The sequence below is a fragment of the Rutilus rutilus genome (genome assembly GCF_951802725.1).
Source record: "Rutilus rutilus genome assembly, chromosome: 2".
Lineage (NCBI taxonomy): Eukaryota > Metazoa > Chordata > Actinopteri > Cypriniformes > Leuciscidae > Rutilus > Rutilus rutilus.
The window spans coordinates 56,975,585-57,002,525 of record NC_140210.1 but is presented as its reverse complement, the minus strand read 5'-3'; the positions used below and the strand labels follow the sequence as shown (position 1 = coordinate 57,002,525).

General features: G+C 42.3%; 1 protein-coding gene across 1 annotated transcript; it reads left to right on the top strand.

Moving 5' to 3' along the window:
• Positions 1 to 11,148: 11,148 nt before the first annotated feature.
• Positions 11,149 to 26,684, top strand: LOC311286404 (B-cell receptor CD22-like). The gene is made up of 8 exons (XM_084402617.1): positions 11,149 to 11,239; positions 11,362 to 11,706; positions 16,852 to 17,100; positions 19,617 to 19,871; positions 25,262 to 25,343; positions 25,488 to 25,533; positions 25,701 to 25,781; positions 25,935 to 26,684. Exons 1-8 carry the CDS (start codon positions 11,179 to 11,181, stop codon positions 25,950 to 25,952), a joined length of 1,137 nt encoding a protein of 378 aa, XP_084258743.1. The 5' UTR covers positions 11,149 to 11,178; the 3' UTR covers positions 25,953 to 26,684.
• The last annotated feature ends 257 nt before the right edge of the window (positions 26,685 to 26,941 follow it).

Sequence of the window (26,941 nt, the reverse complement as noted above, 5' to 3'; positions counted from 1 at the left end):
CCCGCACCACCAGCACCCGCACCAGCAGCACCCCCAGCACCTGCACCCCCAGCACCCGCACCAGCAGCACCCGCACCAGCAGCACCCGCACCAGCAGCACCCGCACCCCCAGCACCCGCACCCCCAGCACCCGCACCAGCAGCACCCCCAGCACCTGCACCCCCAGCACCCGCACCAGCAGCACCCGCACCAGCAGCACCCCCAGCACCCGCACCCCCAGCACCCGCACCAGCAGCACCCCCAGCACCTGCACCCCCAGCACCCCCAGCACCTGCACCCCCAGCACCCGCACCAGCAGCACCCGCACCAGCACCCCAGCACCCGCACCCCCAGCACCCGCACCAGCAGCACCCGCACCAGCAGCACCCCCAGCACCTGCACCCCCAGCACCCGCACCAGCAGCACCCGCACCAGCAGCACCCCCAGCACCCCCACCCCCAGCACCCGCACCAGCAGCACCCGCACCAGCACCCCCAGCACCAGCACCCCCAGCACCTGCACCAGCACCCCCAGCACCCGCAGCACCACCAGCACCCGCACCAGCACCCCCAGCACCCGCACCCCCAGCACCCGCACCAGCAGCACCCGCACCAGCAGCACCCCCAGCACCTGCACCCCCAGCACCCGCACCAGCAGCACCCGCACCAGCAGCACCCCCAGCACCCGCACCCCCAGCACCCGCACCAGCAGCACCCCCAGCACCTGCACCCCCAGCACCCCCAGCACCTGCACCCCCAGCACCCGCACCAGCAGCACCCGCACCAGCACCCCAGCACCCGCACCCCCAGCACCCGCACCAGCAGCACCCGCACCAGCAGCACCCCCAGCACCCGCACCCCCAGCACCCGCACCAGCAGCACCCGCACCAGCAGCACCCCCAGCACCCCCACCCCCAGCACCCGCACCAGCACCCCCAGCACCCGCACCAGCAGCACCCGCAGCACCACCAGCAGGAGCACCCGCACGGAGAAAGCGGGACTATGAGGAGGAGATGCTGAACCTCATGAGAGAGGACATGGCACTACAAAGGGAGGCAGAGGAGAGGAGAGCTCGAGAGACCAGGTAGAGGATGGACAGGCTGTTTGCTCTTCTTGAGCGTATGGTGGAGAAATAGTAAAAAAAAAAAAAAAAAAAAAAGTATATATAGAGGAAACTTTCATTCTGTACAGTTAATTTTTTTATTTACATTAAATGAGGTTATATATATATATATTTTTTTTAAAGAGGAAACAAGTTTTGTACAGTTCATTTTTGTAATCTAAGTTATATTAAATTAGGTATTTTATTTATTTATTTTTTCAAACTTGTGTACAGTTTATTTAAAATGAATAATAAACATTATTTTTGTTCCATTTCTGTGCAATGTTTATTTTTTTAAATAACTTGATGTGTTGGGATATGAAATAAAAAGGAATAGTTCTTGACATTGCTTATTTTTTTTATGACAGGTTTGACAGGTAATTTGAAAACAAACAAACAATATTTTGTAATAACATTTGGAAAAAATAAATAATTATATAGATAAATAACGTTTTATAAATAATAAAAAACCATTTACAACATAACTTATATATCATCTGACAACATAATTTAAATGAACAGTACATAAAACAAGATTTCAGCTGAGCAGGGAGACCCTGGTGGTGCCGCTGGACCCGGGTGGGCTCCACAATAGAGACCCTGGTAAGGCCTCTCTGCTGGTGGGAGTCTCCAGAGTGTTTGACTGCATAATTTCCACTGTCCACTGCATTGTCTAACAACAGGTTTGCAGGGCTGACTCAATCGACGGCTGCCATCTCACTGAGATCATTTCAAAAAGAGGGAAGAATAAAATAAATTAACTCACATCCTCAAATCAAAGCATCAAAAATTTCAACATGTAAACCCATTCTATGGACATTAATTTTTGGTTTTGGCCATTATAGCTTTAAAGTTCTCTGACTTGCCTGTAACAAGTAATCATGGTCAATGGGAACCTCTTCCAGGGCAGACACCTCTGCAGACAGCTGGTCACGCCAGGGAGCCCCACTGACCGTCTCCAAAACATGCTCCCCCTCATCCTCGTGCTCATCCTCCGGGGCCATGATGTCACCAACCCCAAGGCAGATGTTGTGGAGGATGGCACAGGCTGTGATGACCTGAAATGAAAAAAAACAAAACAAAAAATTATATGGTCTGGAAGAAAGAAGTTAATTATGTTTTTTTACAAATGTATTTTTCATTTAACTTACATGAGGTACAAAGGTGTGGTGCACCTCCAGCGCTTGCAGGAAGATGGCCCTGAACCTGGTCTTCATCATCCCAAAAGCCCGCTCTATAATGGAGCGTGCCCTGGAATGATGGAGATTAAAGCGCTGGGCTCCCACACCTCGTACTGGCCTCTTGTAGGGAGTGATGAGGGGGAGTGGATGTTGGAGACACGGGTACCCGCCGTCTGCTAGGATGAAGTGCCCTGGAGGAGGGTACACTGACCTCCTGTACAGTGGGCTGTACCGGAGCACTCGTGCGTCATGCACTGACCCGGGCCAGCCCACGTAGGTGTTAATGAAGCGGCCCTGATGGTCACAAACAGCCTGCAGGATGATGGAAGGAAACAGTTTCCTGTTCCTGTAGCACTGACCATCAGGGCCGCTTGGAGGCTTGATGCGAACATGGCAGCTGTCGATTGCTCCAGTAGCTTTCAAGAAAGCTCTTGGGGTGGTGTGGCGCAATGGATAAGACACATGCCTTTGGTGTGAGAGACCCGGGTTCGAATCCACTGTGAGACACCAATGTGTCCCTGAGCAAGACACTTAACCCCTAGTTGCTCCAGAGGCGTGCGACCTCTGACATATATAGCAATTGTAAGTCGCTTTGGATAAAAGCGTCAGCAAAATGAATAAATGTAAATGTAAATGTAAATGTGTCTGGCCAGCCCTGCAAACCCACGGCAAACTGCCTCCAGGTCTTCTGGGGTGTTGGGGAACCGAATGACCTGGTGGCGAATTAACACATGTTTATCAGCGTTATGAAATCCAGGAACTCATAGATACTATTTTGAGGCTTTTTAATAGGTCAATATCAATCAATCTCTCAAGTTTAAGATACAATCATTGTTCTATTCTGTCCAACACAACTTCATTTACAGAGTTTGGTTCAATCCATCTCTACTCTCTCAATCCACAAGCTCAATGTGACACTGCCTCCTACTGGCAGAAAGAGCTCAATGTACAGTTTCAGGATGAGCTCAATGAGTCTTATATCCAGATTTACTGATGAAAAGACATTATGAGGCGGTTTACTGGAGAGAGATAAAGCCTTGTCTTCAGATTAACAGAAATCTGATTTATCTGTCATGGTTTTAATTAGTCCCAGACTTAGTCTAAACCAGAGTTTAAGATCCTCCATGACCAAATTGAGGCTTAATCTGGTGGTGGTTGAGGAGACCCCCCCCCCCTCTATGTAAAGCGCTTTGAGTGCCGAGAAAAGCGCTATATAAATGTAATGAATTATTATTATTATTATTAAATTAAACAGAAGGCAGGTTTAACTTCAGATTAATGTTGTATTTCAAAGAACTCATGGATATATGTATATAAATCATATATCTATATATATATATATATATATATATAATATATAACTGACCTTTTAAAGTTGTTCACTTTATTTAAACAATTAATTTTGATTTAACACCATATTATCAGGTTTCTGGTTCAAATGTGATGTTCATGTTAAATTGACTTGAAACGGTCACTCTTTGACTTCACTTGATGTTTTTCATTTCACTTCCCATCATGCTTTGCACAGGGCTGAATTGGGAGAGTAACGTTAGTGGTTTTGGGGTTACCATTGTGGTGAAGTGTCGAGCATGTGCTTGGGTTGAGGACCTGCTAACAACCATTCAAATTTAATTTAATAACAAAACAAGCACTATTGTAGTGTTATAAATACAACAAGTCTGTGATATTAACACATTGACATTGTTCATTTCTCATGAAGTTCACATGATCTCAGTTAGCACTTGAGATGCTAATATAAAGCTGAACACTTGATTTTCTCATCTCTTCTGCTGTCAAAGTAAAAAGTAGTTATTTTTAATTACTGTAGAGTAGTTCTCATATGACACAAATGTTAGACATGAGGAAACAACTTCTGTTCTATTACTCTGTTAATTTCTGATGCTATTATTGTTCATTTTATTACCAACTTCTTTTTAATTAGTCAAAGTATATGAAATGCATAATCAATAATTTACTTGGTTCCTCAGAAACCGATTAAATATGCATCAAGTTTGAAAACATAATGAGAATCTCTGCGTACTGATGTAAAGTTTCTCTCAGTTGAACTTCTACATTCTCAGTTGAACTTGTTTAAACTCTTCTGCTAAATGCTGAAGGGTCATGTCTTTTTTACGTGTCATTCACAGTGAGAAAACCCCTATACCTGTCACATCCTGATCATTTTTAGTGTGTTAACTGATCATGCTTGTTGGTGAAACGGGTAAGAGCATGGTTTACCAATCATTCTAAATTATTCTCAGATATGTTGTGTGTGTGTGTGTGTGTGTGTGTGTGTGTGTGTGTAGGGGTTACTGGGGCTAGTTTTCAGGAAGTGGACACATGGCTGTATCTCAGAAACTGTAAGGTTTAAAGTCAAATATCAAGATGGTTTTATTCTATTTGAAAAAATTCTGCCTTCCAAGTTAAAATTCCAGCATTGTTATGTCTTGTAACATCTGTTCAAATCAGCAATAACAGCGATAATGTTCAACGACTTTTATACCCAAGACTCGAGAAATATTTACAGAACTTAAAGCGTGACTAGTCCTGGTGTGTGTGTATGAAGACAGGAACTATATCTTTATCATTTGATCTGATTTTTAAGATAAATGTTGTCGATTTATATATTTAACATGATTTTTTTTTTCCAGCTCAGTGAGTAAATAAAGTTGTGGTTAAAACTTTTTAAATCTTTATCTGCTGATATGTGGTTAATGGATAAGAACCTGCTGCAAAGACCAGGATATGTTGTATTTTAGATGTTGGTGTCACTACCAGGCTTTTACTTTGACTTAAAACACGATCTTGGTTTCACCAGAAAGACTACGCTGGTCAACCAACTTTTCCATCCCTGGATAGCATAAACCATCATATAAAAATAAATGTGGTATTTAGGAAAGCCAAGAATGATACAATTTGTGACATTTTTTTTGGCCAATGGTAAACCCTCCACACAGTCTCAGTGTTGTAGATGGTGCTTGAGTTTCACTGGCCAAAGAGGAAGAGGAAACAGCATGTGTGCTTTATTAAAAGCATCCAAGAAAAGACTTTCCGAAATACTACCAGAAATGAAAGACTTTGCCTTTAGATAAACTTTCTGGACAGGGTTTAAATTAAGCTTGAACTAAAATAAACCAGATTAATTTAAAACCAACTGTGCCAGGGCCGGATTGGGACTCATTTTCAGCCCTGGAGTTTCATGCCTTAGACCGGCCCACTTTAGTTCCCGACTGACTAAAATAATGTAATTAAACCCTCAGTATATAAGGCCCAATCTTTCAAGGGCTATCTGGCCCTTCCCCCTACCCCTAGTGCTGCCCCTCCAACCAAAAGAGAATCGAGACAACCCTACCCCTTCACGGGAACGCGCAAAACGGAGGGGTTAAGGGACAAGGGGTAGGGGCAAGGCCAGGGCAAGGGGTGAACTGGGATTGAGCCTAAGTCTGCAACAGTGCACTGTTCTGTACAGCCTTGTAATTCATTGTATTTTTCAAAAATATTATTTTCTATTCAGTGCAATATCAGTAAACAGGGTTTTATAAATACAGAGGTCCCAAAAGTGATCTTGCTAGGGGGTTCGGGGGCATATTATTTTTCCACTGTCATTGGCAAAGAACATCTGTGTTAAATAGGAATCCATTGTAATAAAGTTATTCTCATTATTGGCACAGTATGTAATAGGCTATTGCTCTACCTGCTCTCCTCTCTCATCTCCATCTCTCGTTCTTCTTCTCTCAGTCTCTTTATCTTTACCTGTAAATCTCCCCTTCCTGAAGCTGAGCTTAGATTGATACAGTCTTTGCAAAGTGATTATTTATGTCGGTCGTTTAAAATTTCTATCGTTAAACAGCTGTTTAGTTTAACCACTTGCACCTTATCTCGTGAAGCGTCGCGTTGGGATTCGCGCGCGGCCGCGGCTCGCGCTTCTGTGAACATAAATCCCGCTTGCTTTGATCGGTCATCTCAAACATTTTGCCATTGCCGACGAGCGGTGTTTGAGTGCTGAAGCAGCTCAGATGATGAGGTCGGTTATCGTCGCGATATGCGAATCATTGCAGCACCAAATTAGAGGTCCGGACCTCGGAGACCTCAATGGTCGGTACGGCCCTGACTCGTAGGCTATTTGGCCGCTTCAGTTTCTAGAGATGTTTTATTATTCTGGCCTTTTCAGCGCCGCCTTTGCGCCTATAGGCTATTATACTCGTTTTGTATCTCTTATTTTTTGTTAGCACATCTCTAACAAAGTGACTTCATTTTTTTTGTTGGGCTGCGAGAAAATAATAATAAAAAAATAGTGGGGCTGCGCTATGACTGGACACCGGCCCTCCTGGCCAATAAAACAGACCGGCCCACCGGGAATTCTCCCGGTGCTCCCGATTAGCCAATCCGGGCCTGAACTGTGCTAATCTGAATTAGCATGATAGAGGTTGCCTATAAAACATGGAATGAACCAAGAAAAGCTTAAAATTGCATGGAACTGAGAAGCAAATCCAAGGAAACAATGGAATCAGAAAAAGACTGCAATAAAAAAAAAAAATAGTTTTTTTACCAAACAAGAGAAAAATATTTTTAAGCAAGCTAAATAAACTCCACACACCAGCTATGGAATAAAAGAAAAGAAATGCTGGAAGTCTGTTTGTTATATATATATAATATATATATATATATATATATATATATATATATATATATATATATATATATATATATATATATATACAATGTACACCTAGAATCAATGGTCATGGTAATCAATGGTTAATCAATGAATGGTTAAATTTAAAATGAATTATTCAAATAGACAAATTCTATCTAATCACTAACACAGATTTAGACAGATTTGTGTACAATATTTGAGAGAAATAGGCCTTTTGTGTACATAGAAAAAGTCTTAGATCTTTGAGTTCATGAAAAATGGGGGCAAAAACAAAAGTGTTGCATTTATCATTTTGTTCAGTATATATATATATATACACTGGGCAATTTTAGTCTAGGATTAGGCTTAATCTCTGTTCAGGAAACCGCCCCTTTATGTTCTTCTACTTCTAGCTCTGACACCATTGATTGATAATTAAGTATAGTGGAAAATTATACAGGTTAAATTAATTAAACGCAATACAATAGTGTTTTGTTGGTAAAATAAATATATGTGTGTTATTTTAATAAAAAATATTTGGGTAAAAAGAACAGTGCCACAAAACGTACTCGGTTACCTAACGTAACCTCGGTTCTCTCTAGAAGAGGGAACGAGTATTGCGTAAGTTGCTTACGTTACGGGTAAAGTCATCTTTTCTTGAGATCTGAAGCCAAAAATTATCCTTAATTTTGTATTTATTGTCAACGCAGTGCGGCAGCCAGCAGACCATAGCAGGCTGTATAAGCGTTGGGTTAAGTACTGGCTACTATCAGAACAAATAGCAACTGCAGCAGCCTACCGGTGAGCCCTGCGTGATGTCACGCCCAATGAGGGCGCTTTGCGCCCTCCACGCGTCACAGCCCACCAGAATGGGTGTGGCTTAGCGTATATAAGGAAGGGCTCAACAGGCTGAACTCTGGTTTTCATTGACTGAAGCGAATAAGCTCGTGGTTGCTCGCTCATGATTGGGAAATACAGAGCGGCTCCGCCAGTCTATGTATAGAGAATCTCATCCCTTAGTGCAGCTCAACCAGAAGAGCTAGTAGTACATGAGAGTAGCCTGCACATGACAACTGGGCAGAACATACACATCACTTAGACTGATAAAAGTTTAGCCTGCAAGGCAGGAACTTCCAGGTTATAAAACCTCATGAATGTAGAGGGGGAGGCCCAGCCTGCCGCCATACAAATGTCGTGAATAGAAATCCCGCTGGACCAAGCCCACGATGAAGCCATGCCTCTCGTGGAATGGGCCCTGGTGCCCATAGGGCACTGCAGGTGTTTGGACGCATAAGCTGCTGCGATAGCGTCCACTATCCATCTGGATAGGCTATGTTTCGAGGCGGCGAGACCCCTGGTGCGCCCGCCAAATGATACAAAGAGCTGCTCAGAATGCCTGAAGGCGGCGGAGCGCGTAATGTAAACTCTCAGCGCCCTGACGGGGCATAGGAGGTTATCACTGCCCTCGCTATCGGATGCTGGCAGAGCCGATAGGGAGATGATCTGCGCCCTGAAGGGAGTGCCAATCGCCTTGGGGACGTACCCGTGTCTCGGTTTGAGGATGACTTTAGAGTCATTTGGTCCGAACTCGAGACATGCGGGGCTAACAGATAGCGCGTGTAGATCCCCCACACGTTTTACTGAAGACAGAGCTATCAGAAAAACGGTCTTGAGCGAAAGGTATTTCAAATCCACGGATTCTAACGGTTCAAAGGGAAACGCTTTCAGGGCCTCTAGGACCAAAGAAAGATCCACGCATGCAGAGACCAGCGCTCTGGATGGGGATGCCGAAATTGATCCACCGGCTTGGGAGAGAAGATCTTTCCTCACCTGGATCGGCCATGGGGCTACGTGCGACAGCCTCACCAGCTCTGGGAACCAGGTTTGGCTCTCCCATCGCGGGGCTATGAGGAGCACTGAGTGGCGCGTTTCCCTGATCCTCTTGATTACCTGTGGTAACAGTGAGATCGGAGGGAAAGCGTACAGCAGGCAGCTGGGCCAGGTTTGGGCCAGCGCGTCCTCGCTCTTCGAGAGGAATCTCGGGCAATGAGCGTTGTCTTTTGACGCAAAAAGGTCAACTTCCGCTTTGCCGAAAAGGCGCCATAGTGACTGAACTGTCTGAGGGTGCAGAGACCATTCTCCCGGGGGAATGTTGTCTCTGGACAGTCTGTCCAGATAACCTTTCGGTGCGAGACGGCTCCCATTGTCACTCCCCGCTGGTAAAAGTCAGGCCGCTAACCAGGGTCTCAGTGCTGAAACTGAGCAGACACATTTGGCAGACACTCTTATCCAAAGTGACTTACATTGCATTTCAAGGTACACATTTACATTCGTATCAGTTCTTGCTTTCCCTGGGCATGACCGTGGCGTTGCAAGCACCAACACTCTAATGTTTGAGCTACAGGAAAGCTTCATATTTACATTTAAATGGACATTTATGCATTTAGATGCTTTTATCCTAAATTAACTACAATAGAGCAACAAAAGCAATTTATCACATAGCCAACAATATTCATTGTGTAAAATGCCATGTTTATTAGAAAGCTAGATTAGCAAACAAGCAAGAGCAGAGGATTTTTTTGTGTGTGTGCGCATTGGTTTTAGGGTTTTGGTGTTTGTGTTTGTGGAAGAGGTGTGTGTTCAGCTGCTTCTTGAAAGCTGTGTTTGTTTCAGCGGTTCAGGTGATTTTGAACCTCATTGTGATTTATAAAGTAATGCTTGTTTTACAAAAAGAGCTAGCAGCAGCTAGCATACACTTGTAAGAGTGAATTGAGGCAGGGAGTTGTACTTCCAGTGACAGCCCTAAAAGCAGGGTCAGTGTGTTAGTAAATAGTGCCCCCCACAAGCCGACTTTAATTGCAGTTTAAAACAAGGAAATACGGCCCACAGTGTTAATGTTGGCAGTAAAGAGGTTACTTTTTATTTATTTATTTCAGAATAGTACTCAAATATCAGTATCTGCCATGAAGAGTGATTTCACTCATTTTTTCCCAAGCATGGAAATGCAAATGGAAAACCAGAGTTGTATAGTCCAGGGGTCAGAAAGTAAAAGTCCTGCCATATGTTTATTCCACCCATGAACTCAGTCAGCTGATTTCACTAAGTAGTTCTCTCTCCTGCTGAATTAGCAAATCCAGGTGATTGGAACAAAATACTGAGGAGGACTTTTACTTTCTGAACCTGGACTTTACACCTCTGTTTAAAAGTAACAAACAGTGGACACCTTTACATCAAATAGAAACGAGCAGAAACACAAGAACTACAACTGACTTCAGCCACAGCTTAAGGCTACGTTTACACGGAAACGATCTGAAGAGAAAACGCAAAAGTGATCACTTTTTATTCTGCGTTTAGACAAGCGTTATGGGGGGGAAATCTGCGTGCATATGGTGCAAAAGTGTGTGAAATTCAACGTAGAATGCACTCCAGGCGGCTAGGTGGCAATGTGAAGCACTGATCGGTGCCTTCACTGTCTAGCAGACTTTTGCGTTTTTACCGTTTAGACGGAAACGCGACGGTGGAGCGTTTTTAAGATTTCCTCTCTGGAGGGTGGTTTCACTTTTTTGCGTTTTTAAGCCCCAAAACGCCGTCGCCGTCTAAACGAAAGGCACATCTGATAAAATATTTTTACGTTTTCACCCACGAGCATTCTCAGAAAGAAGACATTAAATCTGTGAAGATCTCAGCAGATTTAATGTCTTCTTTTCTCTTCAGTTGATTTAATCTAAGACTGTGGCTGAAGTCAGTTGTAGTTCTTGTGTTTCTGCTCGTCTCTTTTTCTGTTCTCTTCTTTCTTTCAGTGATTCTGCTTGTTAACAGGCTTATTAAGGCTGAGATGACTTCATATTTAATATACACAGATTTTGTGGCTCAGATAAGGTCCAGTTGTGGTTTATTTCTTTGTTCTTGGCTGACATGTGGCATTGCTATGGCCTGCTTGTGGCCCAGATCTGGCAAACTGGCCCAAGTGCTGTCATTCCACGCTGCATGTGGGCCAGATCATCTTTCCACGTGTGCCAGATGTGGGCCGGATCTGGGCTGAAACAATGTTGCTATGTGGGTAGGGGTGCGTCTCATTTTTATTTATGAATCCTCGCTTCCTTTCCTCGCATCTTAGCAAGGAAAGCATCTTTAGTAATTTGATGGCAAGAATTACAGGAGAAACAAGAAAGTGTTTACAAATATGTTTACTAGGTATTGTCTTATTAAAAGTACAATAAGAGATTAATACAACTTCAAAACAATAAAATGAGCCACTGTGCTTTTGTTGTAGGTGTTGCTATGCTGATGTCAGTCAGAAGAATGGCTCCTCTTTCTATGATCTTTCTGCTCATGATTCACGGTGAGTGGCTTCAACACTTTAGAAACTCTCAAAGGATTTTGCAATTTGTGTACAGATGTTTTTCCAGTATCTTTGATGCACAAGCTAAAGCTAATTCGTTCAGTCTGAATTCTGTGCTTCAGGGGTTTCTAGTGGTGATTGGGGTGTGAGTTACAGTCATTCACACATCTGTGCACTAAAGGACTCAACAGTGATAATGAGCTGCAATTATACATACCCTACTGGACATCAGATCATGGAAGCGTTCTGGACCAAAGGCCCTGCAGATGATGTAAATCCTCCAGATCTGTCTGAGGACCCTGAATACAGTCAGAGGCTTCAGTATCTGGGAGATAAACAGCAGAACTGCACCGTCAGACTGAGTCATGTGACACAGAAGGATTCACACATGTACTATTTCAGATTCATCACTGATATAACAGAAGGAAGATGGATTGGTAAACCAGGAGTGACTCTTACTGTCACAGGTGAGTTTGATGAAGTTTATCTCTTCTTCTGTGCATTATGTTGAATAATAATCAGTGTATCCCAGTGGGCACCTTGATGTCAAAATGGTCAAAAATGAAAGTCAAATTGACGTCAAAGTGTTGATGTCAATTTGATGTCAAGATTTGACCTCTGCTGATGTCATTTTGCCAAACAAAAAGGTGAAACGCATGGCCGTACACTTATTACCAGCTTCACTTAAAACTAACCAGATTTACTTTATTTAATTTCCGGTTTAAATAAATATAATATTTAAATAGTTTAAAATATATTAAACATATTTTGATGACACCATGATGGTGGTTAGCGTTTGCTTTAGTTGTGCTCTTGACCCTTAACTCTTTAATATTAAATTTTCTCTGGCTGCTATAACTGTGTGTTTATAAAGCACAACTGTTGTAGCTAAAAAAGCCATGAGATCAGGAGATGTTGGCGGTTTATTGAAGATGAAGACGATATCATCATGTAATTGCCTGAATCTCTGATCTTATTCAGTGTCTAATGTTTGATTATATAGGACTTGTGATTTTAATGTTGTATTATAATAGAAGCCATTTAATTTAACAGCATGAGAATAATTTTTTTTTTAATTAATACAGGATTTTAAAAACATTTAATGCTTTAAGCTCAACATTATTACTTAGCTATCAAGAATCAGTGTATGACTCTCAACAATGGTGACAATCAATGAAATGCTTCATGCTGCAGTGCATGCTGGGTACCACCAATCAAAATGCACCCATATCTCCCAGCATGCATTGCGGCATTAATAAATTATGCAGCTGGAGTTGATCTGATTATCTGGATATTTTGTTTGATTGTCACCATTGTTGAGATTCATACGCTGTTTCTTGATGTCTGTGTGCGTCTAAGTAATGCCATAGATGACAGGGTTTTGTGCACTAAATAGTTATTAAAAACCAAGTATATTATTTGATAAACAACACTTCTAGATATGCTGTAGAATCAAATTACTTCTATCATGAATAAAACCGCTTTTACTGAACATGATCAGGGATTCAGGGAATTACATGATGATATCATCAATAAACAGCCAACATCTCCCGATCTCAGTTTCTGATGGCTTTTTTAGCTACAACAATTGTGCTTTATAAACACACAATTAAAGCAGCCAGAGAAATTTATATATTAAAGAGTCAAGGGTCAAGAGCACAACTAAAGCAAACGCTAACCACCATCATGGTGACTTTAAAATACAAAATATGATTTCATTACACCGGAAATTATATAAAGTAAATCTGGTTAGTTTTAAGTGAAGCTGGTAATAAGTTGGATTTCCGGCCGAGTGAACGCTGGCGTGACTAGCTGCCGCTGCTCGCCGGTATTTGATCGTCATTATGGTCTTGCGACCTAATGAACTTTGATTTATACTGGTGCAGTGTCTGTAAAACAGTTTGATCTGCCCGTTTTGGTAAACGGACAGACCGAATATTGTCTACGCTACCTGTGGCGTGTTGTTGACTCCCGCTCCTCATCTGGCTGCTGCTACATACTAGCTACCACCTCCACTCGTCCATCATGTGGAATAACGGACTGACAGTATGGTTTATCCTAGTCTGGATTGTCCTATCCAGCTTACTAGGTCCATCGACAGCCCTTCACCGGTACACTGCTGCCCAGCTCCTTCAGCTGCGGATCCACCTGTCAGATCCTTCACCGGTGCTACATCTTTTCCCGGACATTGCTCGGCTCCCCCGTCGGAAATATATCCACCGCGGGTCCCGCCTGAGACTCCACATCAACCACTCATCTGCCATCAACTCCATTTGGTCCACAACCCGCCGTCTTTGCAGAAAACCCAACAGACGAGCTAATTGCGGCTTGTTAGCCAACCTAGCCAAGTCGGCTAACCATGTCTCCATCTCTGTTCGCAGTGATGTCAACTTCGGACTATTTAACATCCGCTCACTCACTGGCAAAGGACTTCTTCTCCAGGACCTCCTCCTCGATTCCAAGCTGGATTTTCTATGCTTGACAGAGACATGGCAGCAACCGAACGACTTTTCTCAGTTAAACGAATCCACTCCACCCGGGTTTGTTTACATTTGTCAGCCCCGCCTCACCGGTCGAGGAGGAGGTCTCGCGATAATTCATCATGAGAAATTGCGTGTGTCGCCTATTTCTCTTCCTACATACTCATCGTTTGAATCAGTGGCTCTGCAAATTACTGGACCAACACCAACTATAGTAGCTGCTGTCTATCGTCCGCCCAAGCCCAACAAGGATTTTATTGATGAATTTTCCTCTCTTCTCACCCTCCTCTGCACACACTCCCCTAATGCCATTGTGCTTGGTGATTTTAATATTCACATGGACAGCATCAATCATATTATCACGAAGGATTTTACATCATGCTTGGACAGTTTCGATTTTAAGCAACATATAAATTTCCCCACCCATTCCAAAGGTCATATCCTTGATCTGGTGTGCTGCTCCGGTGTCACCCCTTTAAACTGCGCTTCTACTCATCTCCCCATTTCTGATCATATGTTCATATCATTTAATCTGAATCTGTCCATTTCCAAAACTAAACCTTCACGTATAATCTCTTTCCGTAACATTAAGAACATTAATCCTACAACCGTTACAACTGCCATAGAATCACTTCCCAGCATAACCTCCCCTTCTACATGTGATGAACTCGTTCTCCACTACAACAGCAGTCTCCATTCACTGTTGACTTCACTTGCTCCCATAAAAACCCGGACTGTATCATTCACCCGCTCTGCTCCATGGTTTACACCTCGTCTCCGCCTCCTCAAAGCTAAAGGACGACAACTGGAACGCCTCTACAAAAAATCCTGTCTCACCGTTCACAAGGAAATGTACCATCTCCACATCCTCCATTATAAGGACTCAATCAACACAGCCAAATCACAACACTATGCAGGTCTCATCAACACTGGTGATGGGAACACGCGGACTCTGTTTTCTGTACTTAACAACTCCCTACACCCTCCGGACAACTTCCCCCAACACTTCTACTCTGCTGAGCAATGTGTTTCACTCATGAACTTTTTTAACGGTAAAATTGAAACTATTCATCAGCAACTGGACTCTCACATTTCCTACAATGTATCCCCTCCTGTTCCCCTCCGACCCCCTTCCTTTCAACCATTCTCGAATTTCCACCTTCCCTCTGTTGCCAATGTATCGGAACTCATCAGAAAATCAAAACCGTCCACCTGTCAACTCGACCCCCTTCCAACACCGCTGGTCAAAGCCTGTCTCCCCCACATGTCTCCTCTGATCACCGACATCATCCACTCCTCCCTCACCTCTGGTTCTGTTCCACCATCTCTCAAATGTGCTGCAGTAACTCCAATCCTCAAGAAACCTGGTTCAGACCCCAGCAACTTCAATAACCTCCGGCCTATCTCCAATCTGCCATTCCTTTCGAAAATCCTGGAAAAAACAGTTGCATCCCAACTCCACTCTCATCTTTCCGACAATAACCTTTATGAACAGTTCCAGTCTGGTTTTCGTCCCCATCACAGCACTGAAACAGCTCTACTCAAAATAACCAACGACCTCCTCCTGGCAGCAGACTCTGGACTCATAACCATTCTCATCCTCCTTGACCTTACCGCAGCTTTCGACACCATCTCCCACTCCATCCTTCTCCATGGACTGGCATCCATTGGACTATCTGGCACACCCCTGGACTGGTTCCACTCTTATCTCACTGGCCGAACTCAGTTCATCCAACTAAAAACTTTTGCATCCCAGCCATCTCCCATCTCCTCTGGTGTACCACAAGGTTCTGTCCTCGGTCCAGTCCTCTTCATCATTTACCTACTCCCCCTTGGTCACATATTCCGTAAATACAATATTCACTTTCATTGCTATGCGGACGACACCCAGCTCTACCTTTCCTCTAACCCCAACTCCTCCCTCCCTCCCACCTCCCTCTGTGACTGCCTCCAAGAAATCAAAACTTGGTTTTCCTCCAACTTTCTCAAACTGAACAGTGATAAAACTGAGGTTCTTCTCATTGGTTCTAAATCCACCCTCGCCAAAGCTAACAGTTTCACCATCACCATCGATAACTCCTCTGTCTCCCCCTCCCCCCAAGTTAAGAGTCTGGGTGTCGTCCTGGACGGCACTTTGTCTTTCCATTCTCACATTAACAACATTACCCGTTCTGCATATTTCCATCTCCGCAATATCAACCGTCTCGGCCCGTCCCTCACTGCCGATAATACCGCCATCCTGGTCCATTCCCTCGTCACCTCCCGCTTGGATTACTGCAACTCACTTCTCACTGGTCTCCCCCTCAAGTCCCTCCGTAAACTACAACTTGTTCAAAATGCTGCTGCCCGGATCATCACCAGGACCCCGTCTTCTCATCACATCACCCCTGTTCTCCAGCAGCTTCACTGGCTTCCCATCACACACCGCATCACCTATAAAATCCTTCTATTAACATTCAAAGCCCTCCACAACCTCGCCCCTCCTTACATAACTGAACTTCTCCACGTCAACACACCCAGTCGGACTCTTAGATCATCTTCATCCATCAGCCTCACTGTCCCCCCTGCCCGTATGACCACCATGGGTTCCAGAGCCTTCAGCCGTTCCGCCCCCCGCCTCTGGAATTCCCTCCCACCCAACATCCGAAACATTGATACATTGACAATGTTCAAATCACATCTCAAAACCCACCTTTTTCTGCAATGTTACCCTCCCTGACTGTCACGCTCTCCAGATTTTTTTTTTATTTTTATTTTTACTAAACCAAATTTTTTATCCTTTTTGAGTATCTTTTTGTATCTTTTAGTATGTTAAATGCATTTGCTATCTGATATGTATTTTAAACCCTGTTTTATTTGTACGGTGACCTTGGGTGTTTTGAAAGGCGCCTTTAAATAAAATGTATTATTATTATTATTATAAGTGTACGGCCATGCGTTTCACCTTTTTGTTTGGCAAAATGACATCAGCAGAGGTCAAACTCTTGACATCAAATTGACATCGACACTTTGACGTCAATTTGACTTTCATTTTTGACCTATTTCTTGACGTAATTTTGACATCAATTTGGTGTCATATTGATGTTAAATTGACATCAAATGCCCACTGGGATGTGTGTGTGTTGTGTTCAGATCTTCATGTCGAGACTCCTGAGAGAGTGACAGAGGGAGATTCAGTCTATCTGACGTGTAAAAGCAGCTGCGCTCTGACTGACAGAGCAACATTCATCTGGTACAGAAACTCAGAGAAGATATTAACTGAGAGTAAATTCAGTAACAAACTCATCCTCAATCCAGTCAGAAGAGAGGATTCAGGCAGATATAGCTGTGCTGTAGACGGACAAACTCACATCTCTCCTGCTGTTTATCTCAATGTCATGTGTGAGTATGAATTCAGTCATATTTTAATATATATATATTTTGTTTATATTTTACTTTTTTATCAATAAAGATGTTGAGTGTCTATTTACACTAAGTACGAGCCACTGCCACCATCACACAGCCTGGCTTTTTACAACTGCTTTTTGCATGACTGACCAAGTTTAAAGGACAGGCTCTGCACATCGGCTGCAAAACCAAGTAGCTCCTTTCCTGGGCATTTGAGGACACCTTTACTGATCAGCCAACACGATCTCATGAAAGTGCGTATCTATAGCACAAATTTTATTTCTCGTGCCATTTATATGTGCTGCAAACACGTGCAAATGAAACGCACTGTAAACCCCTTGGGTAGGATTAGGGGTGTGGAGTGCATAAGTATTACATGCCATAAAGTGCGTATCATATGCACGCAAAAACAATTTTTGCTGTATAAATGGTATGAGAAATAAAATTTGTACATACATACATACTCACTTTCATGAGATCGGGCTGGATCAGCAAGTTCAATATGGTTTGGGTTAAGGGTAGGTGTAGGGGTAGGGGTAGAGACAATTAAGCATCCATGTAGCATCCATTTATGATTTTAATAAATATGATCAGATACACCCAATATGACTTTTAGAAGTATGAACACCATTTACACTTATTGCAAAGAAAATTTGCACTTTTTGTTGCTAGATTTACAATTATTCATACAGCAGACACTTTTATCCAAAGTTTCTTTTAACACTGTGCTGGTGGATCCCACATGAACGCTGAGCCGTGTTAATTTAACTCCAGAGATTTAACTGTGCGACAAGCTCAAATCAAAACTGCGGGACAGTTTCCCACTTAAAGGGATACTTCACCTCTGGAAAGATGAATGTGTATTTCAATTGGGCTTCGCTGCTCTACGAGGCAACTCCCAAGCCACGCCTACCGGTTAGAGAGCAGTTGTAAACAATAAAGCTAAGCTACAAGTGAGTCTCCGTGACGAGTCTGCCCGGGTTTTTGAGATCACACAAAATGATTCGGGATTCGGCTTTTGCATTCTACAGTCGCCATTCATTATGTTTACTGTGGCGAGCAGGACGAGGCTAGGGCCGGCCTCGCGTCGTTCTTCCGCGGCCCTAGCCTCGTCCTGCTCGCCACAGTAAACATGATGAATGGCAACCGAAGAACGCAAAAGCCGGTGGCGTGATTACTGATGAGCAACACTGCTATTTTCTTAGCAATGGTAAAACGCACATCAACCGATCACTTGTTTAGCGTTCATGTAAACACTATACATTCAGATTTACCAATCGGAATGAATTCAGTTAGATTGAAACAAAAGGTGTGCATGTAAACAATGAATGGCGACTGTAGAAAGCAAAAACTGAATCCCGGACAATTTGGACGATCTCGGCAGCCGGACATGTCCGGGAAAAAGAAGATGGTAACCCCTACTACTCAGCTTTCTCCACAGAATAAGAACTCGATAGCTTAGCTTCCAAAAAAAAAATGGTTGACACTGCTTGTAGAGTTCTCAACGGGCCTGAAAATTACAACCCGACCCGACCCGGCCCGTGGCTTTTAAAGCCCGGACCCGATGTAACCCGACACATCAACATGAATTATCTGCCCGAACCCGGCCCGCGGCCCGACGGATTTTTTTTTTTTATACACGTATTATCATGACCAGCAGATGGGAATTCAAATCAACCTTTAATGTTCACGCCTTTTAACAATACAAACAACTGAAACAATAAACTTTAAATATATAAATAGGCTGTAGTAGCGACGGTGAATTCACCTGAGGCAAGTTTACTTTTCACCAACTCCATCTTCTCCAGGCTAAAGGCGTGCACGCAGCGGCGTCAGGTCTGCCCCCGCCCCTCTCCGTGATGCGCTTTGCACGCAGCAGCCAGACTTTCTTTACGGTGAACAGCAGCGATGATTAATAAATGTTTTTTTGTTTTTGTTTTTTTCACTGACTGGAAAAGATTAAGCCCGAGGTCCGACCCGACCTGAGTCATTTGATTATATTTTCGACCCGAACCCGGCCCGAACCCGCGGGTCCCGTCGGGTTTGTCGGGCCGACCCGACCCGTTGAGAACTCTAACTGCTTGTACATTCTGTAAGTGAGATCCCTCTATGGGCGGGTTGAAAACATGTGGAACAGCTCCTTCTACTGGCTGTAGTCTTTAGCCTCTGGCCAAAAAATCCTCCGATGACGCAAAATGACGATTTTTGCATCATCGGAGGATTTTTTCCAGACAAAAAATACATAAATCTCTCCTCTCAGGGGGATATGAGGGGGGAAAGCATGGTAATTCGAAAATACTACAGGTTTTCTACTGATACAAAGCTTAATGCTAAATCCCGAAGTATCCCTTTAAGCACAAATTTACAGATAGATTTACACTTATTGCGCCATTAAGAATTCAAACAGTGTGATGACATGGTTTCTTAAACAATCTCTATGTGCTACAAACTGTTTTAAATTGCAAAAAAAAATAAAAAAAAATAAAAACAAATAACACATTTTCTTCTAGATCCTCCACAGTACACTTTTGTTGGGGTGAGTCCATCTGGTGTAATAGAGGAGGGAGATTCAGTGACTCTGAGTTGCAGCAGTGACTCAAACCCTCCTGGAGAAATCAGCTGGATTAAAGGAGGAACGATTGTAGGATCTGGAAGAATCTACAACATCTCAAAGATCAGCTCTGATGACAGTGGAGAATACAAGTGCAAGTCCATCAATGAACATGGGGAGAAATACTCTGATGCTGTGACTTTAAACGTCATGTGTAAGTTTAAAATAAAACACAAGATGCTCTAGAACATTCCAGTATGTTGATGATGATATCAGTACATATTAGTAACACACAAATTGTTCATGATCTTTGCCACAATAAGTTTGGTAATATTTTTTAGACCCTCCCAGGAATTAGATTAGATTGTTTATTTAGCCATATGGCAAATATGGCTCATTTATTTAGCCATATTTGTCGCATTTAGCCACACGACAATGCCGGTGGAATTTGTTTTCGGTACAGTATGTTTAAGCTCTACATCATCATACATTACAAACAACAAATAGACAATACACTTCACAACATGTAACAATACAAGATACAGTGGGTGAATGACCATGCGTAGTGTATGAGAGGCCAAACTAAACTAAAGAGAGGAGTTCAGAGTCCTGATGGCTATGGGGAAAAAGCTGTTTGTGAAGCGTTTGGTCTTGGTAGAGAGTGACCTGTAGCGCCTCCCTGAGGGAAGGAGCTGAAAGAGGTGGTGCGCTGGATGTGAGGGGTCGGAGATGATTTTCTTTGCACGCTTTACAGTCCGATGTGTATAGAGGGAATCGACTGAGGGCAGTGGTTTCCCTATAATCTTAGATGCTTTGTTGACAGTCTGCTGTAGTTTTTTCTTTGTTTGGCTACTGTTATAGATGATGTAATGATGGACTCGATGATAGCGGAATGGAACAGAACAAGGAGCTGATGTTTGATCCGGTATTTTTTAAGCTGCCTGAGGAAGTAAAGTCTTTGTTGAGCTTTTGCAATGATGTGATTAGTGTTAGTTGTCCACTTCAGGTTATTGCTAATGTGTGTTCCTAGGAATTTAAAGGAGTTAGTGATGGTGATTGGATTGCCATTTATTTGTATGGGTGTTTTGGGAAATGGCCTACGTCTAAAGTCCACAATGAGTTCCTGGGTTTTGGCTGTGTTGAGCTGGAGGTCATTGTTCGAACACCAATTTACAGCTTGGTCCACCACCATGCGGTACTGTGTTTCATCATTGTCTGAGATGGTTGTGTCGTCCGCATACTTTATTGTTTTCACTGAAGGGTCCATGGATGTAAAGTATGCTGTATAAATGGAAAAGAGCCAAGGGGAGAGAACACAGCCCAGATGAGCTCCTGTACTGTGGGTGAGAGGGTGTGAGGTTATGTTATTAACCTTCACCCTCTGTGATCTATTCCACAGGAAGCTCCTTATCCAGTGGCATATGGCTGGGTCAATGTTCATGTCCAAGAGTGTGGTAAAGAGTTTAAATGGGTTAATAGTGTAAAGTGGAACTAAAGTCTATGAACAGGATGTGTGTGTAGGTGTTTGGTGATTCCAGATGTTGCAAGGTATGGTGGAGTGCTATGCTGATTGCATCCTCAATGGACCGGTTGGCTTGGTAGGCGAATTGATATGAGTCCATCAGCAAAGAAGTGCAGGATTTCAGGTATGCCAGAATAATCCGTTCAAATGCTTTACCACAGATGTTAGAGCAACTGGTCTGAAGTCATTGAGGCAGGTGATCTTTGAGGACTTTGGCACAGGAATAATGATGGAGCATTTAAAGCATTGTGGGACTGTACATTGGCTTAATGAGATGTTAAAAATGGTGGAAAAAACAGGCGCCAATTGAGCTGCACAATGGCAAAGCAAAGCAGGACTGATCCCATCCTACATCTTAAATGGAGTTCTCACCTCATCCTCCTGGATGCAGAAGGGTGGTGTCGGAATGGGGTTGGGGTTGGGGTTGGGGTTGGGGGGGGGGGGGATGACTGGTGAGGAAGGTTTTTCAAATCTTGCATAAAAGTTATTTAATATGTCTGGGAGACTTGGATCACTGTAAAGAGGGGAGATGGGGCATTTTTTGTAGTCTGTCATGTCCTTAAGATTTTTCCATATTGATCTTGAGCTGCTTGATGAAAATTGTTGTTCCAGTTTCGTTCCATAAATGTGCTTTGCTCTCCTTATTGCAGCTCGTAGTTTATATTTGGCTGTTCTGTATTGACTCGTCTCCACTTTTGTACGCCCAGTTCTTTTCTTTGCGGAAGAGATGTAAGTCTTTGGAGAACCATGTTTTTTTATTGCCATAGAATGTCACTGTTTTGGTGGGGATGCACATTTCCTCGCAGAACTTGACGTATGACGTCACAATATCAGTGAGTTCGCCGAGGGAGTCACAAGCTGTGCTGAATATGTCCCAATTCGTGCATTCGAAACACCCTCGAAGTATTTCAATGGCATCTATGGACCAGGACCTGACAGATTTGGATGTTTTCTTAATGGATTTAAGTTTTTGTCTGTACTTCGGAATGAGGAGCAACACTGGATGGTCAGACCTCCCCAGTGGAGCCCTCGGGAATGCCCGGTAAGCATCTGAAACTGAGATGTAGCAGTGAATCCAGTGTTTTTGCTTTCTCTGCTGTGGCAAGTGACTTGTTGCTTGTAGTTTGGGAGTTCGGATGACAGGTTTGTGTGGTTGAAATCACCTAACATGATGACAGACGTATCAGGGTTGGAGTTTTCAACAGACGAGATGTGTTGGGAGAGATCGCTAATGGCTGTGTTAGCGTTAGCTTGTGGTGGAACGTAAACGCCGATTAGTATAATTGAAGTGAATTCTCTCGGGAGGTAATATGGTCAGCATTTCAAACTGATGAATCAAGATTGGGAGAGCAGTAACGATGAAGGATTGTTGAATTGTTACACCAGCGCTGATTTACCATGAGAGAAATACCCCCTCCTTTAGATTTGAGGGATAGTTTGACTGACCTGTCGACACCGGAACGATTGATCCAGCCATGTCTCGGTAAAGCAGAAGGCCGAGCAGTCACTGTAATTTCTGTCCGTTTGTGTTAAAAGCAGAAGTTCATCCATTTTATTTTTAAGGGATCACACGTTGGATAAGATCAGAGCGGTAGTGGAGACCACTCCAGTTCTCTGTCTTTTTGTGCTAGATGTATTTCCCCATGGTGGCGATCCAGTGTTGTTTACATCCAGGATATCCTCTGGAATGTTGGCAAATAATTCCAAATTGTCAGGTGTAATCCTCCTGATATGTAACAGCTCCTCACGACTATATGATGTAATGCATTATGTTTCCTCACATATAACACAGACAAAAGTTCAAAACATAATAGCAGAGCAAGTACTGGGGCAAGCCTCCTGGCAGCCATGTCTCAGTGTCCATTAGTTAGGCTGGTCAGATTTGGGTGGGAGATTCAGTGACTCTGAGCTGCAGCACCAGCACTCAAAACAAAAAAATATCTCAGGGGCATCGGTGACGTATCATCGCCTCTACCAGATCGTGTCTTTGATAATTCACACTGCGTGATTGTCACTCACGTGAACGAGCACCGATTTGCTTATGATTTCGGGCATTTGTCGCGATCTCGCCAAAAACCTGTCTTGTGTTTCTCTTTACTTAAAGGGATACTCCACTTTTTTCGGAAATATGCTCATTTTACAACTCCCCCAGAGTTAAACAGTTGAGTTTTACCGTTTTAGAATCCATTCAGCCGAACTCCGGGTCTGACGGTACCACTTTTAGCATAGCTTAGCATAGATCATTGATTCAGACGAGTCCAGTAGCATTTCTTTCAAAATGACCAAAGAGTTTCAATATTTTTCCTATTTAAAACTTGACTCTTCTGTAGTTAAACCGTGTACTAAGATCGACGGAAAATGAAAAGTTGCGATTTTCTAAGCCTATATGGCTAGGAACTACTCTCATTCCGGCGTAATAATCAAGGAACTGTGCGGCCGTACCATGGGTGCAGCAGGCGTAATGATATGACGCAGCGCCTAAAAATAGTCCCCAGCTCGGTAACTTCTTCCAACGTGACCGGGACTAAGTTTGTCTAACCTATTAGACCTATTTTTAGGCGCTGCGTCATATCATTACGCCTGCTGCACCCATGGTACGGCCGCACAGTTCCTTGATTAATACGCCGGAATGAGAGTAGTTCCTAGCCATATAGGCTTAGAAAATCGCAACTTTTCATTTTCCGTCGATCTTAGTACACGGTTTAACTACAGAAGAGTCAAGTTTTAAATAGGAAAAATATTGAAACTCTTTGGTCATTTTGAAAGAAATGCTACTGGACTCGTCTGAATCAATGATCTGTGCTAAGCTATGCTAAAAGTGGTACCGTCAGACCCGGAGTTCGGCTGAATGGATTCTAAAACGGTAAAACTCATCTTTTTAACTCTGGGGGAGTTGTAAAATGAGCATATTTCCGAAAAAAGTGGAGTATCCCTTTAAGTAATTCTGCTTGTTAACAGCAGGTGTTCATCATAAATGCTCAGTCGTCACTTAATTATCTCATTAACTTCAACACTGCTTCAATGGTACTTTTACACTATAATAGTGTGCACACACATGAACACTTTTGCTGTGTACTATTACATAAATCCCCAGCAAGCACAGTACATCAATGTGACTTCAGGAAGATGTTGGACTCCAACTAATCCAACATCAGATGTCATATTTTGGTTAAAAATTAAATTCAGGTTGACGTCTAAACCCAAAGTTTGTTTGACAATTTGGTTGGAATAAACACTGCACTGCAAAAAGGATGAAATGCTCATTAAATCTGTGAAGATCTCAGCAGAGGAGGATTAAACAACTCCAAAAACAGCATTACCAGCTTCACTTATTACTAACCAGGGGTGCGTTTACCAAAGCCAACTATGGTCGCAAGTTCCATCGTTACCAATAGAGTTCAATGGTAATTGCAATCATAGTTGGCCAACGATGCTTTTGGGAAACACACCCCAGACTGACTTTATTTCTGTCAGACGTCTACAAAAGTTCTTGTTGACAATTAATAGAGATTTTGTTGTAGATTTTTTATTGAAAATAATAGTTTGGTTTGAAGTCACCATTATGGCGATCAGTGTTTGCTTTAGTTGACTTTTTAACATACATTTTTCTTGGACTGCAGTAACTGTATTTTTTATGTCAAGCAAAACATTTTCAACCAAACATTAACATCTAAACCTCTGTTCATTTTCAATAAGAACTTCTGTAGATGAATGACAGAAATGAAATCAATCTGGTTAGTAATAAGTGTACTGCCATGAATTTCACATTTTTCTTTTTTGTGTGTGTTTATTCCAACCAAAATTTGACGTCTGTCTGACATTGGAGCTTGACGTCAAACAAACGTTGGGTTTAGACGTCAACCAGACTTTAATTTTTAACCAAAATCCAACATCTGACTGATGTTGGAGTCTAAATCCTCAGTCTCGTTCTGACTTGTTTAATTTAAAGGCACAATATGTAAGATGTTAGGTTAAAATAGTAAATGATGATTTTTTTTTTTTTTTTGTGAACTATCACTTAAAATTACTCATTCTAAAGTGAAGTAAATTAACCTTTTCGGATGTTATACTTTTTGTCTCAGCTATAGGATGTTTGGAGATATTATACATATCCATTGGAGTGGTTTGTGGAGCTGCAGTGATCATTACCATGGTGCTAATTGGGTAAGATGTTTGCAATATTTGACTGCAGTTACTTGTACTAACATATATATTTTTAAATGTACACTAAATATTATCCCATAGTTTAGACAAACTAAACTGAAAGGTTTTCAAATCAAAATCTGATCACATTAATTGGTTTTCAAGGGTAAGCAAGCGGATGAAGAAGAGAAACGACACACTCAAATCTCAGGTGAGAAAAATGAATTTGGTTATCAGTAGTTTTCTAATCAGGTAAATGAACTGCACTCAGATTGAAGTCCTGAATGTAGTCATGACTTTTATCAAGTGGGTGTTGGAAGACATTATTCATGCATTTTTTTTTTCCTCTATTCTGTTCTTTTTTTTTTTATGGAAAAGATGAGTCAGTCCAGAAATGATTATAGCAGACGTGAAGCTTCTGGTGATGAGTTAAGTGAACCTGTGTATGAGAATGCAACAGTAAGTGTTTTAACTGAGCATTTCACACTATTCACTGAATATCAAATGTCTATAGAGTAAGCATATAACAAAAAAAAAAGAAAAGAAAAGTATTTCTTATATATTCATTCACTTACTCTCATTATTTTTCTCTTCATTGTTTCTTTCTTTCAGCCTAACATGAGGCCGTAGTGTTTGGGACAGAGCAACAAAAATGTCCGCTTGGAAATTCCTTTATGTACAGCGGAAATGGAAAGTCTTCACATCCCTTTTAAACCAGCTGGGCATTTTTTATGTAGAAATTGAAACTAAAGATAAATCACATCAGAACTTTTGCATATTTAATGTAACAATTACAACCTATGCAATGCCACTAAAAACCAGTAACATTTCAGGGGAAAAAATAAAGCTAAACAAACTTGGAATAAATAAGTGTTCACACCCCTGAACTTATACTTGGTTGAAGCATCTTTTGGCTTTATTACAGGACTGCGTTTGGATGGGAGTCTTATCAGTTTGGCACATCTTGACATGGCAATATTTTCCCACTCTATTTTTTATTTTGCAAAAACACTTTGATTCACGATTCCATCCTTTCAACAATGAGAACCCGTTGATGTTTTGTATAAGCTCTTTATTTTTATCTTTGGTTGTATTTTTTTTTACATTAAATGTGCAAATGCTCTGACTGAGTTATCTTTGTTTCATGTTTTACATCACTGTTTTAACAGGAGTGTGTACTTAATATCCACTCTATCTCTTGTGTGTGGAGCCCTGAAAAGCAACGTGAATATAAAAGTGTGTAATTTGTGTGTATTGTTTTTGTATAGTTTGTTTAGCTTAGATGTTTTAAGATGTTTTGTTTAACTTTAAGCCTCATTGTTTGTTTTCAACGCAGAAAATAAAGATCTGATTTTGCAAGTTTACAGTCTTCTGTCATACAACAGCATAAAAAGATTCATTTTTGGGGCATTTACATGACACAGTTTTCAACTAAAAACTGAAAACTTTGTATGCCTTTTCACTGTTCATTTACACAACAACAGTGTTCTGGGCCTGAAAACGCAACACTTTTGAAAATGGGTTTCAAGGTGCTAGTTTCTGAAAATTATAGTTTTTGTCTCAGAGTAAACTACAAAAATTAGCTTTTGTGTACTTTCCTTAAAATTAAAGTTTATCTG

What these genes read in the sequence shown, in the direction of transcription:
- LOC311286404 (XM_084402617.1), top strand. Translation starts at nt 11,179, where the DNA reads ATGCTGATGTCAGTCAGAAGAATGGCTCCTCTTTCTATGATCTTTCTG. An exon ending in TGTGACTTTAAACGTCATGT is followed by an intron (nt 19,872 to 25,261) that starts GTAAGTTTAAAA and finishes TTTTTGTCTCAG; the next exon opens with CTATAGGATGTTTGGAGATA. An exon ending in ATTACCATGGTGCTAATTGG is followed by an intron (nt 25,344 to 25,487) that starts GTAAGATGTTTG and finishes TTGGTTTTCAAG; the next exon opens with GGTAAGCAAGCGGATGAAGA.